This window comes from Colletotrichum lupini, chromosome 4 (genome assembly GCF_023278565.1).
Source record: "Colletotrichum lupini chromosome 4, complete sequence".
Taxonomy (NCBI): Eukaryota; Fungi; Ascomycota; class Sordariomycetes; order Glomerellales; family Glomerellaceae; genus Colletotrichum; species Colletotrichum lupini.
Genome location: NC_064677.1, coordinates 2,770,014 through 2,786,783, shown reverse-complemented (window position 1 = coordinate 2,786,783; position 16,770 = coordinate 2,770,014). Strand labels below are relative to the sequence as shown.

Sequence of the window (16,770 nt, the reverse complement as noted above, 5' to 3'; positions counted from 1 at the left end):
CATGGAACTCCCCCGCTGGTGACATGCATTAGGATAAGAAGAAGCGGTGGGGGCCATTCCGGTCAACGAATCGGCTACCGACACTATCGCTTGGTCAAATTGCCGACTTCACGGCAATGTGCCACAAGTGTCGGCAACGGTATCGCGATGCCGGAGCTCTGCATTGCGGCTCCCAAGACATATAAATGTAATCTTCATAGTCGATTTTCGCATTGCCTTCATTTGGACGTTAGAATTTACCGACAACCAATTCCGAAACTACTGGCACATCAAAATGTCTGTCTCTTTAGTACGAGGTCTCACGACCCCTTTTCAAAAGGCAGGCCGGCTCACAGCGCCATCCTCTCGCTTCGGAGTCAACTCTTGGCCACTCGAAAGAAGCACCAGGGGGTTCGGCAATTTCAAGGCACCTCCAGTCCGCAACGAGCCAAATGTAAGTATTCCGCAGTGAAGCATAACTCACGATAGGTTAAAGCATCAGCTGACAAAACGACCCCAAGCCATCATATAGCAAGGGCTCAGTCGAGCGTCAGAAGCTCCAAGATGCGATCTCACGACTGAAGAGTAACCTTCCCGTGCGAGTACCATCCCTGGCACCTGAAATCGTAAGTGGCATCTTCGCCCATAACTCGCAGCCTTTCGGCTCTTGGACTTACATACTCTGTCAATTCCAAAGACAAACGCAAAGTCAGTCCTAGCCAAGCAATACCTACCAAGCGACCACTCCGTCGCGTTGGCCGAATACGCCCAGACGAGCCCCGAGCAGGTGTCAATAGCCATTGACAGGGCGTTGGAAGCCAAACCCGCGTGGGAGAACACGTCTTTCAAGGATAGGGCTGCCGTCTTTCTTAGGGCGGCGGAGCTCATTGCGGGAAAGTATCGCTACGACATTATGGCTGCGACGATGCTCGGGCAGGGGAAGAATATTTGGCAGGCTGAAATTGACTCGGCAGCGGAGAGTTGTGATTTCTTGCGGTACGTTTACGAGAAGCAGATTCGATCCTCCGTACATTCCAACTTTCGCTGACCATTGATGGGATGTGGTAGTTTCAATGTGCATTACGCAGCTCAGCTGTATGACCAACAGCACGCGTTGACTGATGCCGGTTTCATGAAGTAAGTGTCCCCTTCTTCTTGTTTAAACGACCTAGGGGAGAGAAAATTTTGTTACATCGTACACGATCTAACGGGATCTACCAGTCGAACAGAATACCGACCGCTAGAGGGCTTCGTCTACGCCGTCAGCCCCTTCAACTTCACCGCCATCGGCGCCAACCTGACCGTCGCACCCGCCATCATGGGCAACGTCGTCCTCTGGAAACCCTCCGACTACGCAATCTACTCGAGCTACCTCCTCCAAAAGGTCTTTGAGGAGGCCGGCCTGCCCGCCGGCGTGATCCAGTTTCTCCCCGGCGAGCCCGAAGCAATCACCTCGGCCGTCCTCGACCACCCCCAGTTCGCAGCGCTCCACTTCACCGGATCCACGGACGTCTTCCGCCAGCTGTACGGCAAGATCGGCGAGGGCGTCGCCTCGGGACGGTACGAGAGCTACCCGCGCATGATCGGCGAGACGGGCGGCAAGAACTTCCACCTGGTGCACGGCAGCGCCGATGTGCGGAACGCGGTGGTGAATACTGTTCGGGGCGCCTTTGAGTATCAGGGGCAAAAGTGCTCTGCGACGTCGCGTCTCTACGTCGCCGAGTCCATCTGGCCAGAGTTCAAGGAGATGCTTTTGCGGGAAACGAAGAACCTGAAAGTCGGCTCCCCCGAGCAGGTCGACAACTTCATCGGACCCGTCATCCACGAGCGCTCGTGGACAAAACTCCGCGAAGTAATCGACGACGCCCAAAAGGACGCCGCAGTCGAGTTGCTGGCCGGCGGTCACACAGACAACAGCCAGGGCTGGTTCGTCTCGCCCACCATCTTCCAGACCAACAAAGCCCACCACAAGCTCATGAGGAACGAGCTCTTCGGCCCCATCCTCGCCGTCCACGTCTACCCGGACGCGAAGTACGAGGAGATGCTCCCTATGATCGACTCCACGACGCAGTACGGGCTGACGGGCGCCGTCTTTGCCCGCGACCGGAGCGCCATTGAGGCGGCGGAAAAGGGGCTGCGCCACGCGGCTGGCAACTTCTACGTCAACAGCAAGAGCAGCGGTGCCGTTGTTGGGCACCAGCCTTTCGGAGGTGGTCGTGCGAGCGGTACCAATGACAAGGCCACCAGCGTAAATCTTTTAACACGCTTTACCAGCATGAGGAGTATGAAGGAGGACCTTGTCGGCGCAGACACTGTGTTGTACCCTTCGAATGAAGCTTGATTCAGGCTTTTTCTGGCGTCTGTAAGATTGGCCGGTAGATTCTGGCTAGATCTTCTTCTGGCTGCTTTTGGAGCTGTTGCTGTACCTTATTTAGATGTCAAATGTAAAATCCAACATGTCCATACCAGTGAGACCCATCAGTTGCATGTGATTCTCGGCAAAAGTGGCCGGAGGGAAGTCAGCATCCAGACCTACATCGAACGGTGCCTCTTCTGGTAACTCAGGCGCAGACGTTGGCAGTGCAACATCTTCAACCACGAGTGCTTGGTTGGGTGTAGATGGGTTTCGAAGCTGGAGCAATGCAGCAGCTTCCTCCCACATTGGCGATGCGCCAGAAGCAGCTTGTGCAGCTTCTGAATGAGCACGCGACCGTTGTCTGGTTGCATTGGATCGATTTCTTTCAGTTCCAGATGCGTCTGTGTTCCTGTTCAGCCAGTCTGTCCAGAGAAGGTACTCAGAAGCCTCTTGGTTGACATCCCCATCGAATTGTGTCGAACCGAACGGCTTGGCCTTGGCCCGTGCCTCCTCGGCGATGGAGATGAGTGCCTCTACAAATCGTACTGCCATTCGACCAGCCATGTGCAAGTCAGCCATCCTTCTGAGACAGCGCAGACCGAAGGCGACTCGGGCATCGTAGGCCGAGTCTCGCTCCAGAATGCCGGTAAGGATCACGATGATTGTGGCGATACTGCAACCCTGAAAGTCCGTAAAGGATCTTGGGGCCATGTTTCCAGATTGACTAGCGTCTTCGAGTATGTTCAACATCTTCTTTGCCGCGATGCCACATGATCTGAATTGCCGCGTTATATCATCATCTTCCGTCGTTCGAGGCTCCGGTAAGCCTGATGCAGCTGACCGTAAATGGCTCCGAATCTTTGTAACGACAGAAGTTTTACCTATCGCAATCCAAGCAAAGTAGTAGTTCAGGTAGAGGTGGAATACGGCGCGATAGTATGGCGAGCGAGGTTCCACGTTTGGGAGACGTAAGTTGGGAGGCAGAGATCGTTTCCAGGTTTTTAGTGAAACCTCAAAGTCTTGCAGAGGGGGTTGAGAATTGCTTGACCACGTACTGGACCATTTCGAGTCAGTGGGAAAAATCAATAGCATGCATCAAAAGATAACTCACGCCGGCTCAATGAGAGTGTCAATGATTTTGACAAATTGCGCGTTGGCTACTTGGTGATCCAAGTTATCGAAGCTTTGCAGGGCATCAGTTGCTCGGCGCTGAGGCAGATGAGCTGTCATGACATCCTGAGATATCGATCTCGGTCGATTGAGCTTGATTGTTAGAGTTCTACGCAGAGGATATCAGTCCGGGTTCACTGTGATGGAACTGGGTGCTGGCAAGTCAACTAACCTTTCGAGAGAAAATATAGCCCACCATAACCTTCGTCTCATTTCCCTCTCATGGCTGTCGGTGTCCGGCTCTTCTGATTCATGATGCAGTCCAAGAGCGATGGCTTTCCTCAAGGCAAGACCCATATACAGGTATGAGGCCCCTACCGCACTCGACGGCATAAGGTATATCCCAAGGACGAACGCCGCTTTGACAGAGTACATACTCACTCTATCCATGGTGTCTGCCATCAAGATCCGGGCATGACCGCAAAATACCTGTCCAGGGTCTTCCGCAGGAATTTGAAGAGACCCAGACAGAGCGGATGGTCGGGCCCGCGGACTCCAGTGAGCTCCCAGGGCAAGAACTGACAGCAAAAGACATAGGAAGCTGGGATCCCGACGAAGAGGTGAGCTCAAGTCGTTGTAAAACTCCTCCACCTCAGCCAAGAAAGAAGGTTGATCAAAGTAGAAGAAGCAGTCGGTTCCATGTTGAATACAGAGCTTGCTCAGAAAGATGGCTACAGATCTGGGTGGGAGGCTTTCAGTGGCCGCCTGCAAGCGGATTGCTTCCGCAGACTGGTGAGATGCAGTGGCTCGCGACGAGCGAGCTTCAAGTCTAGCAATTTCTCTCTCGGCGGGTGACGAATTTGGCTCGAGATAGAATGCGTTTCTAAGTCTGGATAGAAATCGTGGCCACATGAAGTTCTCGGGAGCGTCACTGTCGGAGCAGAGATCCCGACGTGATGACTGTGTGGTGTCCGGGACATCAGCAAGGGGATCGGGGCTCGGGCTGGGACCCAGCTCTGCCAATGATTCGTCGTAGTCTCTTATAGGCGACTGTAGTACTCCTGGGGATATGCTCAACCGCTGCGTGACGAAGCTGCAAGTGTGTGACCCCTGAAGACATCGTTGGCATATACCCGACGTCGTCTCAATGCATTTGCTTTTACGGGCCTTGCAACGGGTACAGGCCCGAGGTGCCCGCTTTCGATCCTCGTCTGCGATTCTACGGCGACGGCTCCTGCGGGATGAAGGGACCGGAGTCATCCCGGTGGCCGTACCCAGTTCTTGTTTGAAGCCACAAGATAAGGGTGTGTGGGTGAAGAGTTGGCAAGGAGCCGCAAGATGGACATATTGCCGACGGTGCGCACGGGCCATTACATGGGCGCCGGGCCGATGTATGATAGTCATTCCTCTCTCTCAACTACCTACCTTACCTTACTTGCAAGAGTCACTTTGGAGGTTTTACTTGGGGGAAAGTGAGCAATTTATCTTGCTGAGAATTTGGAATGAAATCGTATTGAATCATGTAGTCTTAATTTCCGATGTAGCTGCCTGACCTTGAAGGTCTCTGAGGTTACTCGGCTCATGTGAAAGCCGGTATACCCGTGATAGCTTCAATTAGGTAACCCCGATGCTGTTTGTAAGGCGTTTCCATGCGGTGACACTACCACCTACCATTTTGGGAAGATATCGTTGAATGTGCCATCAATCTACCTAATTGCGAAAGTGGAACTCAGTCATCCATCCACACACCTACCCATCAAGGTAACGCTTACCTTCTCTCCTCTCACAATCAACTCACCAAGGCAGAACTGTGTGCAACGTGAAGCCATAATACCCTGGCATAAATGTTGAATTAAATCATGGCTCCCTAAATATTCCCAATATGCTCTATTTCCATTTCCCAATTCCGTTCCCTCCCTTTTTTTGGTTCATGTATATTCTTACATGGTATCATTATATTGACGGTGTTGAATGGACCCTCATCTGAATCATCCTAGTTTAAGCCTGGGCAAAGGACTCGATGAACTTGGCCAGCTTTTGGGCACCCTCGAGAGGGATAGAGTTGTAGTTGCTGGCACGAATACCGCCGACGCTGCGGTGGCCCTTGAGGCCGGTGAGACCCTGGGCAGTAGACTCCTTGAGGAAGGCCTTCTCCGCGGCGTCAGTGTCACCGCCCTTGGTGACGCGGAAGCAGATGTTCATGCGCGAGCGGACGCTCTTGTCGGGGACGATGCGGTAGATGTCGGGGTGAGCCTCGAGGGCGGAGTAGATGAGAGAGGCCTTCTCATCAGCGATGGCCTCCTGGCCGTCGACCTTGTTTTGGAAAGTGCGGAGAAGCTTCTTGAGGACCTGGCCGGCGATATAGACACTGTAGAGTGGTGATTAGTTGAGTGGATAGAAAATGTGGATAGATATAGAGGAATGACTCACTCAAAGATGCTCAATGTGTTGTACAAGCTGTTATTTTTGGCAATGGTCTCGTAGGAGAGAACAATGGGGGCGATAGGGAGACCAAGCTTGCGCATAAGCGCAGGAGAGGGCTGTGCGGCAAGAAGGCTCTTTTTGATGACGACGACGGTGATACCAGTCGAGCCAAGGTTCTTCTGCGCACCAAAGAAGATGGCAATGAAGTTCTTGACGGGGATGCGCCTTGAGAGGATGTTGGACGACATGTCCGCCACGACAATGGGGCCCTCGCCATTCTCCTTGGGCGCCAGCGCACTAGGGAAGCCGTTGAACTCGACACCGTCGACCGTCTCGTTGTCGCAGTAGTAGACCATGGCGGCGTCCTTGCTGAGCTTCCAGTCCTTCTCGTCGGGGATCTTGCCAAACTTGCCATCGTTGATCTTGCGGGCGTCGGCAGCGACGTTGACGAACTCTGGGCCGAGAAGCCTCGCAGCCTCGGCGCTGGCCTTTTGACTCCAGCCTCCGGTGACGAGGTAGTCGAGCTTGAGCTTCTCGTCGACAACCTTGCGGAGCTCGGCGACGACCTTTTCGTCATTCTCATCGGTGGCACCGAGGTTGGCCAGGACAGCGTCGCGCTGGCGGGCGATCCAGGCGCCGACAAAGTTGTAGACGGTGGCGGAGAACTCGCCGCTACCACCGGCCTGCATGAATAGGACCTCGTAGTCGGAGGGGATGTCGAGGTAGGTGGCCAGGTCGGCCTTGGCCTCTTCAATGATCTTGGTGGCGATCTCGCTGCGGTGAGAGTGCTCTGCAATGCCCAGACCGGTGCCGTTGAAGTCGAGGAGGGCTTGCGAGGCCGTCTCGAGGACGTCGGTGGGCAGCAGCGCGGGGCCGGCGCCGAAGTAGGTGATGTCGGCGCGGGAGGGCATGATGGGCGGAGCGGTTTCTTCGGGCGGGTTCAATTGGAATTGGGTGAATTGGGTTTGGGCGAGATTCGCACAAATGACAGACACAGGAAGGGTTCTTGGCGGAGAATCGAATGGTAGATCAATTAGATTTATGTAGGGCTGAGACTTGTTCTAATGAGTCACGGAAGACGGAGTTGCGGTGGTGCCAGAAAAAAAAAGTTGCTATTCCAGACGAGTAACCCCGCCAAAATGCGGAAGAGACACCGGTGTCGGAAACAACGACAGCGAAAAATAACGTGAGTGGATGGAGGGGTCGTTCCCCGGATTCTAGCGTGGGGATGCCGCTGGAATTGCATCTTGCTGGCCCGTCACCCGTGGCCCGTGGTGGGGCCTGGGCTTCTATGTATTGCTCGCTTCGGCCACTGCATTTGACTAGGTAGGTACTATCCTTAGGTACTAAGCACCTAAGGTAAGGTAAGGTAAGGTAGTGACAAAGCACTGGATCAGTGGACAGTGAGTGGTAGCTGCACCTCATGAGCAAGGTGGGCGGGGGTACCAGGAAAGGTAAGCTTGGGGGGCCTGGGGGGCCTTTCCTTCCCTCGTCACGGAGGCTACCCTCACCCATGCCCCTCGCCTCGACAGGGGTGTGAGATAGAGATTGGGCTGGAACGGCTGTCATCCACTGCCACTGCCGTGCCGTGTTTCTCTCAACCCCATCACCAAACTGATCAACTACCACGATTGCCACGCCCCCCTTCCCCTCGATCGACGCCCTCTGCAGACTACACCCAGGGAATGCGACCTTAATGGCACGTCTAGCCGTTCCCGAACGTGCCCCCTTGTGATTGAGATCGCCGTATCAGCCTCTTCGTCGGGAAGCTGTTAATAAGATAATGTATTAATATCCCTCCCCCTTCTCGTCTTTGATGCAGGTCTCCCACTCTCTCAAGATTGACCTACATAAAACTCCCCCCACGTATCCACCGTTTTTGATATCCCGTACATCACGTACATACACCTGCAGCTTCTTCATTTGTCTTTCTGTACATTGTGTAGTAGTATCGCGTTTGTCTTCGTGTGCTGATTCGCGTACTCAAGGGACGAGGATTTGTCAGAAGTGCCGCCGGGCATGGCGGACCGCAAGGGGGCGGACGCCGCGAAGCATTCCCATTCCATTCCCGCGGCGTCTTTCCGTGAGTATCTCACCTCACTTCACTAGCAAGCACGGCTTTCCTTGGCAGCGCATCTCTTGGCTAATGCGCCCCCTCCTCAGCTACGCACAACTCGCCGAGGACCTGGTTCTTGACGACAGCCCTCTCGCCGCTCATCATCAGGCTCATCAGACTGCTCCTGGGCCACGGAGACTATGTCGTCGCCTGTCTGCCACCGAGCGAGATTGAGGACGACGGCCGCAGCGCCGAGTTCAGAGAGTTGATCAATGAGTGTAAGAGCAACCGTAAGGACCGCGAAGGGTGGAAGGACAGGATACGTGGTATCCGCTGCGATGGCCGCGTCATGGGCCAGTGCGGCGCCGCCGTGGCCGAGGCCGTTCAGGTGTTCGGGAGGATCGACATCCTCCTCTGTTGCAAATCTGAAGGTATCTAATGACGAGCCCCCGTTGAATGACAATGATACAATGCTGACAACCCCTTAAACAGCCGTCGTGGGGAGCGTGGAGGAGTTATCCACGAATCCTCTGACACAGAACCTAGTCCGCGACCAGTTTGAGACAATCTTCTTCTCACAGGTCAATTTCATCAAGGCCGCCCTACCGCTGCTACGCTCACAGCACACGGGACACATCATCATCCTCTCTAGTACGGGCGGCCACATCGGCACACCGGGGATGCCCATCTACACATCGGCCATCTGGGCCCTCGAAGGCTTCTGCGATTCCCTAGCCTACGAAATTGCTCCCTTCAACATCAAAGTCACCATCGTGCAGCCCAACAAGGAGATCCAATCTCTCACAAACAAGATCATCTTCGCACCCCAGCTGCCGTGGTATGACGCCGAGGTCAACCCGGCGCCCAGCGTCCGCGACATGCTCGGCAACGTCCTCAACATGAACCCGGACACCGCCGTGCCCGACCTCAACGAGACCGACGAGGTCCAGGTGCGGTACCCGAAGCTGCCGCCCAGCGCCACCGATCGCCTCGTCTTGGAGACGGTGCACGCCCTGACGGCCATTGGCGGGCACGAGAACCCGCCGGCGAGACACATTGTCGGGTTCGAAGGCGCTACCGCGGTCAAGGAGAAGCTCAAGACGGTGACGGAGGAGCTCGAGGACTTTGTGGACGCGAGTCTGGCTGTTGACATATTCGATAGCGAGCTCAAGGCCGAGGCCAAGGAGGGAAAGACGAGGGAGTCTACGCCGCCTGCGCCCGCGTCAACCGCGTCAGGTTGAGCTGCAGCAAGTTGATATGAGGCAAGCAGATCTGCACGGGCTCTGCTGTTGTAAATGTCTTTGTCGTTCTCGATCATCTATAGGTATCTGGGAAAATCAATACAAGCGTGAAGCATACCTAGTGCTGTCCGATCATGACGGAGTCGTGCTTGGCATGCTGTTCCATCGAGCCGATCCATCCTCTTGAAACGACCATTACCCCCATTAACCAATTCCTAACACGCTCTCGGGCAGTTGACTCATCTTCCAGGACTGAGAGGCCGATTGAATCCGCCCTGCCGATTCATGTACTGCCGATACTCCGTCTTCTTCTCCTTCCTCACAGTCCCGACGTTATTTCCCGCAATCTTCTGGCCCTTTGTCGACCCGAAGCCGCCAAAGCCGAGCATCGCCTGCATAGCCGCCATATCGTCGTCCTCCACCTCGGGCTCAGGTTCGTCATCCTCCTCGCTTCGATCGTCTCGGCCGCGTCCGCCGCCACCGCCGCCACCACTCATCGGTGTATCTCCGCCACGCTCGCTATCTCTCCCGCTGTCAAAGTGCGGCGAGTCGTGTCGTCCGACCTTGAAGGACATGGTATGCTGCTGCTCCTTCTTCCCCCTCTGAACCGTGCGCGTGGGTAGAGACTCGGTGTATCCGCCGCCGCCGCCGTGCTCGCGGCGGGAGGCACCAGGCTGCGGCGGGCTGCCGCTTCGACGTGGGGAGGCGGATCGTCTACGGTCTCTGTTGTCGCGTGGTGTACCTTTTTTCACAAAAACGTCAGCCAGTCTCTCTCTGTTGCGCCGACCAAATAAAAGTCAAACAGCAAGTAACCAGGGGCGAAAAACTTACTGCGTCCCTCATCATCGTCTCCAAACTGCCGCCTCGGAGGCCGCTCGTCCATTGCCGGTTCATCATCGTCCCTGCGCCGCCTGGTGCTGTCTCTATCATCTCGCCCTTGCCAGCCACCGCGGTCTCTGCGCGGCGGCCTCGCGCCTCCGTCACGATCGTCGCCGCGTCCGGGGCGGTGGCCGCCGCTCTCGCGGTCTCTGGATCTTGGTCGGTGATCTCTGTCGCGGCGGTCGCGGGATCGGGAGCGGTATCGCCTGGAGGCACCGTCGTCTCGTCTGCCGCCGCCGTCGCGGTCTCTGTAGCTTTCGCGGTCTCGGTCTCGGTCTCGTGGGCCGCCTCCTCCGCCGCCGCCGTGGCGACTGCGTCGGTCAGGCTCGTCCCAGGTTTGTCTGTTATCGCGTCCGCGACCCATCTCTATGTATGCGTTCTTGAGAAATTGGATCGGGATGGGGGTGAAGCAAATACTTGGTGGTGTGGAATTCTTATTTAGACTTGAAATAACGTCACTGTGAGGCTGAGGAAATTTTGGGCATGGCAATCTTCTGACGGATTGATGTTCGGCAGGCACCTGAAAGGGTTGCTTAATTGGGCAGAGTTTAAGCTTTCCGCCCCCCGAATTTTAGCGCGGGAGCCTTGCAGGAGCCCAGTGGTCGGACAACGCTGGGCAAAGCTCCACTGAGCTTTACTGGAAAGCTCTAGCGGGTTCACTGGGTGCAACACCACGACATGTTAAGGTAATCTTGAGACATCACGATGTAACTCCACGTAGATCGACTGCTGTTGTCCACCGTGATGCATCTTTTCGAAGCAGACAAGAAGGAAGCATAATCAGCACAAAACAAGAACATTTGACGTCTTCTCCACTGCCCTGGACAAGCCAGAGCAAGCAATGAAATAGCCAAGCCTTTTGCGTCGCCTGGAGGCAGTGTGATACCAGGGACACGGTGGGAAGCAGTAATATGGCAAGCCAAAGGGACCGCTCCCCGAGAAGATCAAAAATAGGAATAATATTGATTGTCCCCCATTGGGAGACTTTCAGATATTAAACTGAAAAGAACAGATACTACACTTGATCTAAGCCAAAATGGCAAAGAAGAGCTAAGGAGAAAAGAAGGAAAAGGTGAAAAGTCGTGGGTGGGAGGAGGGGTTGTTATAGATCTTGGGCATGGCCTGTGCGACGGCCCCCGATCAGTAAAGATACGTACTGGAGATACCTTCCATGATGAGTGCCGAATTATTTAATGGGCAGGATCGAATTTCTTGATTGGTGAGTTCGATTATCGGGTGGTTGATGCCTGGTGATGGGAGGCAGCCGCGGGACGCTGCTTCCTTCCGTTTGACGTTTTGGCCTCAGTGGGGAAGGCAGGCGAACCACTACCTCAGGTTGGCCTCAGTTGCCTGCCTGCCTTAGCAAGGGCCTCAATCTGTGATGATGCCTGGCTAAGGTAAGGTAGCTTACATTCACCTCCCCAAAGTTCATGCGTAACCAACCGCGCTTCATGTTCATTCTCCAGGTGCCTCAGGAATATGTCACCTTCATGTTGCGTTTGGTAGAGAAAACATCATAATCGTAAGAGCGTGTGTTGCCTCTGCGGCAAGGCCGACTAAATCTCATCCTCCTCGTCATCAAAGTCATCCTCCCTACCCATCTCATACAGGATCCTGCCACCCTCACCAGCCCCTATGTCCGTTTGGGCGTCAAAGTAAGGAAGAACAATACCCTCCCTGTCCCTACGCTGCTTCTCTGTGAGACCCAGGTTGAACGTGCTCTCCGGCTCCTCATCCTCTGCGCGACCTGCTTCTGCCTCTCCAGAGCCCTCAGGGGCAGCGAAAACGGGGTGCTCCGAGAGGAGGAAGATCCTCGACCCCTTTGCAGCAGCAGTAGAAGCGGCGGAGGAAGAAACCTGCTGTAACTTTTGTGGCAAGATAACAAACTTCTCCGCCATGGCCCGTCCGCTACGCCGCCTGACCTCCATCTCGACCACGACGCCGTGATAATCCTCAGACTTGACGTCGCCCTTGAGCCCGACGAGGACGCCCTCCCGCCCTTCCCCCAGCCCCCACTCGGGCTCCTGCAAACTCCTGTTCCGCGCCTTTTGGCGCTCAATCCCCTGTCTTAGGCCCGAGAGCCTCAGGATCGAGGTCGCCAAGTGAGAGAGCACCGTCAGTGGGTGCGGCTCGTATTCACTCACCGCGCGCGGGAGGACGAGGGGCACGTCGGTGTGGTAGACGGCCACCAGCGACACGGCGGGCATGATGATGCTGGAGAGGAAGCTGGGCAGGACCTGCGACGCAGCTGTGGCGAGCTCGTTGAGGGAGTCGAGCAGGACTACCGTTTCTGGTCACGAGAAGATGTGTGAGTCAGAGGGTGGATATGTTATGGTGAGGCCATGAAGAGGAGGTCACAGGATGGGGGGTGCGACAGCACTCACTTTGAGACGGAGATGCACCCTTGACTGCCGTAGGGTCTATCTTGGGATAATGTGAAAGAATCTCTGCTCTCAGGGCCTTGAGGGTTTTGCCGCGGGCTCTGACGACGACGTCCACGCCTCGTGGGCGTTTGAGCGTCGCGAAAGACAGCAGAATTACCTTGGCTTTTGCAACCTATATATTTCATTAATACCAGATATTTGAACCATGACACCAAAACTAATAATTGTGTACTTGGGGATAGGAATCATATTGTCTATCTATAGAGTCATGAAAATCAGTAGCGCATACCTTGGCTCTGGAGACGAACTCCCGAAGGACTGGCGCAGCGCCTTGCTCGAGACTGTCCAGCACCAAGGTCAAAGGGCTCGCGCCATCCCTCAGGTTGAGCAGCTTCTGGAACAGTAAGAGGCTATGTGACCGACTGTGGTTTTCCGCCGAGGGGGCCATCGTGGCAGGTCTTGGAAGGAATCTTCCTGCTATATTGTGGAAGAGGGAATTTGCTGCGCAATTTCTAAGGTACAGCCTGGAACCGCGAATCTTCTCGCCGTTGATGTTTTTCCAGACTTCAACCTGTAAGACTGTGATATGTATGACTTGTACTAAGAAAAGCCTTGTCGCATGAGATAGGTAGTAAGATGATTGAGAGTAAAGATTGTCAAGGTGCGATTTCTGTGATGGACGCTTTTCGCCCACTCAATTTGGGGTTTGTCAGTGATGTGGGGCACTGAACGAGACTACCACCATCGGGCGTCGACACCAGGACCGTTTCGCCGAAGCCGACATCGAATCTTCCGTTATGATCATGCGCCTTTTCACGAAGACGGGTTTGAAGTGGCTTGGAACATACTACTAGATTCCATAGCTATCAGGCCCTACTAAAGAAAGCCTGCCTCCAGAAGACAATCCAGAAGATTTCGTGTCGCCCAACAAATAGGTATCTCCGATATGCCCAAATTCCATTCCCTTTCATGAATCATGATTCGTGATGCTGCATACAGACAAATGCGTTTGTATGTATCTCCCATCGGCAGCTCTCAGCATTGATGCTCCGGCACCTTCACACCCTCTTGAGCCTCGCCAGCACGATACTGCTTCCCTCGGATGAGCTTCTGTTAGTTTCCTTCTGTAATTACCGGCTTCTTTCCCTTCTGCTTCTCTGTCTGTTTGCTCGGGTTTTGGTGATTGGCCATTTGGGATGAATTGTCAGGAGAAACGCTTCCAAGTGGCACCTCCGAGGATTCTGGCACCTGCTCTTCGAGGGAGATCTCGGTAGTAGCTGTGCCAATCTTTGCTGATGAGATGTCTTCAGGAAGAGGAGACCCAAGTGCGACGCCCGGTGCTTCTCTCGCATCGTTATCCTTTGCCGTATTAGCGTCACCCGTCGTGTCCGCAGCCTTCGTGTCCGTCACTTGTTTGATGGCTTCTGCTTCCACCTGGACCTTGTCGATAACATCTCCCTTTGTCTGGTCGGTATTTTCCTCCGTCTGCTCGACATGGGCCTTTCCAGCTTCCGCAGGCGCAGCGGGGCCTGGTGCATCGCCACCTCTGTTTGGCTTAAAGCCCTCTGGCACCTTGCACGACCACTCATCCTCAAACTTTTGCGTGACATAGTCGTCAAAGTCGCCCGCCAGCCGCCGCTCGCGCGCAACCCACGCCTGCTCGAGCCACTCAGGGTCGTGCCTGCCCTGGGAGATGTTGTCGGCGTACGTGGCACAGTCGTGGCGAAAGTTGTTGTTATTGCGAAGTGCGTCAAAATCCGGGCGGGCTTCGTCGGTGCCGGCGTCGATGATACGCGTGCCGGCTGGGAAGAGGCTGACGATCTCGGCACGCTCCTCCTTCGTAAGTATGTCCCATGCCGCTGGCTGGCAGAGTATCGCCTAGAGAGAGTCGCGGTAAGTTAGCGTACTAGAATCGAGACAAGAATTTCTGGGATGACATAAAATCATCCCTTCTAAGCTGCGACGGTTCACTTACTCTCAGATCCGCGCTGGCAAGCGGCGACTTGGGATCCGTCAAGAGCTTCTGCGTTGTCCATTTTGGGCCCTTCTTGGGTACCACTTTGGTAGGCTGTTTTCTCTTGGCGACTTTTGGCGGGGAAGCAGTCGCGGGCTTGGGCTTACTCGAGTTGCGCGCCGAACGTCGAGCCATGTTGGGCAGATCTGTGCCGGGAAGTTGTGTGTTGATAGCTTCTGATTCCGCGTCTTCCCGCGCATTGGGAGAGCCGACAGTCTCTTTGACAATCTCTTTGGAAGAATCTTTCTCAGCTTTTTGGGAAAGTCCCTCGTAGTCTGAGCTGTAGGTGGGCGGAGGGGAGAGGCCAGAGGATGAGGATGAGGACGAGGATGGAGCGCAGGCGTCTGCCATCTCTATATCGGATGCGACCCCTTCCATTTTGAGTGCGTGGCCGGGTGGATGGAGGATGTTTGCCGGTTCACGTTTACGATGTCCATGGAAAGATTCCTGAACTGGGCATTAGCCAAAAGGAATTCAAAGACCTGTGCTATTAAAAGTCCTGGTGAAAGAATCATGTCGTTTCTGGAAGGCACAGTCGCAGTTTTGATAACATGGGAAGGACCTCCTTTGCTGATTGTTCCTTCCCACAAAGCGGTTTCCGGACATGAGATAATAAGGTAGTAAACACATGTTGAGAACTTACAAACGACACTCTAACATCAATAACAAAGATGAGACTACAGCGCCCTAAAGAGTTTAAAAACAGAGCAATCGAGTCCTTATCATGGAACCCCGAGGTCTTGGAATAGCCCAGGTGGTTTGTGCCAGATAATGATATGGCGGAGGGAGTTTATGTTCCCGCCGCACCTCCCTTCAAATGTGTGTAAGTGAGGTGGTTAAAGTTGAAGAAGAACCCATGAGAGCAGAGTACTGAGTGAGTTGGATGGTCCCCCTAAAAGTAACATGCTCTCAGTACACAGTACCTAAACAAGGCTGGATGGACCGAGCCACGGGCGCCACATCGACCACCAAATGCGCAGGGGCTACGCCCCCGCGTAAGCCCTCCAATTGGCCAGTGATGACCGCCCATGGTGTCATCTTCAATACTAGTACGTGGAGAGCTCCCGTCCCTATTACATCCCGGACATATTGTCGACGGCGATCCTTGGTCTTTAGTTTATTTGCTAGCGAAAAAGCGACCACCCCTGGTTCGAAAAAGAGGACACAACAACGAATATCTTAACGGTACTTCGAAAAAGTGCCCGTGACTTGATCAACCCAGTCGGAGATACCAAGCCACTCGAGTACAACTTCTCGTCAACCCGCGCATCCGGATAGCCTAAGAATAGGCATCGAAGCTACCTCAGAGGACACGTCGATACAACACCAACCCACCGTCGACAGCTCCTTTGCTATACCTACCCTCTTGACCTACGAACGACGACAAATACTTTTCCAAATACCACACGCAAGCAAACACATACACACAATGATCCGCTCAACTCAAATAGCAAGGCTTGACGGTACGCACGCGCGCGCGCGCACCCATCCCCATACCAAAAGCCACCCTTCACTAACACCCAGCTCCCCAGGCCTCATGCTCTGCGCTTCCGTCGACGACGAGCAACAAGAAGCAGCTCTCTCCGAAGTCAAGTCGCAAATCAAGCAAGTCCTACGCAAGCTCACCCGTAACTCGGAACCCCAAGCCAGCATCGAAAGCGGCGCCTACAACCTGAAGTCCGTCTACCCCTCTCCTGTCTACCCCTTTTACACCGAGAGGAGCCAGTCGAAAGAAGAAGAAGAAGAAGAAGAAGGAGAAGGAGAAGAAGGAACTCTTGCTAACCTTTGTGCCCAAAACAGCTACCTAATGGACTCGGACATCACCTTCATCTGCATAACAGACAAATCCTACCCGCGCAAGCTAGCCTTCACCTACCTCTCCGACCTCGCCCGCGAGTTCACGACAACCTACCCCGTCTCCCAGCTCCACTCCCCCTCCCTCCGCCCCTACGCCTTTATGGAGTTCGACACCTTCATCTCCCGCACAAAATCAACCTACTCGGACGCCCGCGCCTCCCAGAACCTCGACAAGCTCAACGACGAGCTGCGCGACGTGACCAAAGTCATGACCAAGAACATCGAGGACCTCTTGTACCGCGGCGACTCCCTCGAGCGCATGGGCGAGCTCAGCTCCCGCCTGCGCGACGACAGCAAAAAGTACAGGCGCGCCGCTGTGAGGATCAACTGGGAGCTGCTGCTCAAGCAGTACGGCCCCCTCGGAGCGCTGGGGTTCATTGTTATCGTCTTCTTTTGGTGGCGGTTCTTCTAAAGTGAGGGACGGGGTTTGGTTTGCCTCCTTTGGCGGTGCGAATAAGGACAAGGAACGG

The 16,770-nt window shown here is 54.6% G+C and overlaps 7 protein-coding genes across 7 annotated transcripts; 3 read left to right on the top strand and 4 right to left on the bottom strand.

The window, feature by feature from the left end:
- Positions 1 to 274: 274 nt before the first annotated feature.
- Positions 275 to 2,320, top strand: CLUP02_07972 (delta-1-pyrroline-5-carboxylate dehydrogenase; the record flags this gene model as incomplete). Its single annotated transcript, XM_049286964.1, has 5 exons — positions 275 to 433; positions 501 to 605; positions 677 to 975; positions 1,048 to 1,116; positions 1,201 to 2,320. 5 exons carry the CDS (start codon positions 275 to 277, stop codon positions 2,318 to 2,320), a joined length of 1,752 nt encoding a protein of 583 aa, XP_049144107.1.
- Positions 2,321 to 2,410: 90 nt separating this feature from the next.
- CLUP02_07971 (thiamine repressible genes regulatory protein thi1) lies at positions 2,411 to 4,816 on the bottom strand (the record flags this gene model as incomplete). Its single annotated transcript, XM_049286963.1, has 3 exons — positions 2,411 to 3,389; positions 3,447 to 3,614; positions 3,678 to 4,816. The coding sequence occupies 3 exons, from the start codon at positions 4,814 to 4,816 to the stop codon at positions 2,411 to 2,413; spliced, it is 2,286 nt and encodes a 761-aa protein (XP_049144106.1).
- A 627-nt stretch (positions 4,817 to 5,443) lies between these two features.
- On the bottom strand, positions 5,444 to 6,780 carry CLUP02_07970 (phosphoserine aminotransferase; the record flags this gene model as incomplete). The annotated part of the gene is made up of 2 exons (XM_049286962.1): positions 5,444 to 5,813; positions 5,876 to 6,780. The coding sequence occupies 2 exons, from the start codon at positions 6,778 to 6,780 to the stop codon at positions 5,444 to 5,446; spliced, it is 1,275 nt and encodes a 424-aa protein (XP_049144105.1).
- A 1,108-nt stretch (positions 6,781 to 7,888) lies between these two features.
- Positions 7,889 to 9,166, top strand: CLUP02_07969 (short chain dehydrogenase/reductase; the record flags this gene model as incomplete). Its single annotated transcript, XM_049286961.1, has 3 exons — positions 7,889 to 7,952; positions 8,033 to 8,356; positions 8,418 to 9,166. 3 exons carry the CDS (start codon positions 7,889 to 7,891, stop codon positions 9,164 to 9,166), a joined length of 1,137 nt encoding a protein of 378 aa, XP_049144104.1.
- Positions 9,167 to 9,405: 239 nt separating this feature from the next.
- Positions 9,406 to 10,409, bottom strand: CLUP02_07968 (uncharacterized protein; the record flags this gene model as incomplete). The annotated part of the gene is made up of 2 exons (XM_049286960.1): positions 9,406 to 9,908; positions 9,998 to 10,409. 2 exons carry the CDS (start codon positions 10,407 to 10,409, stop codon positions 9,406 to 9,408), a joined length of 915 nt encoding a protein of 304 aa, XP_049144103.1.
- A 1,192-nt stretch (positions 10,410 to 11,601) lies between these two features.
- CLUP02_07967 (histone acetylation protein 2) lies at positions 11,602 to 14,821 on the bottom strand (the record flags this gene model as incomplete). Its single annotated transcript, XM_049286959.1, has 5 exons — positions 11,602 to 12,335; positions 12,430 to 12,601; positions 12,719 to 13,000; positions 13,564 to 14,307; positions 14,405 to 14,821. The coding sequence occupies 5 exons, from the start codon at positions 14,819 to 14,821 to the stop codon at positions 11,602 to 11,604; spliced, it is 2,349 nt and encodes a 782-aa protein (XP_049144102.1).
- Positions 14,822 to 15,415: 594 nt separating this feature from the next.
- Positions 15,416 to 16,712, top strand: CLUP02_07966 (transporter sec22; the record flags this gene model as incomplete). The annotated part of the gene is made up of 3 exons (XM_049286958.1): positions 15,416 to 15,438; positions 15,722 to 15,906; positions 15,976 to 16,712. The coding sequence occupies 3 exons, from the start codon at positions 15,416 to 15,418 to the stop codon at positions 16,710 to 16,712; spliced, it is 945 nt and encodes a 314-aa protein (XP_049144101.1).
- Positions 16,713 to 16,770: the final 58 nt, after the last annotated feature.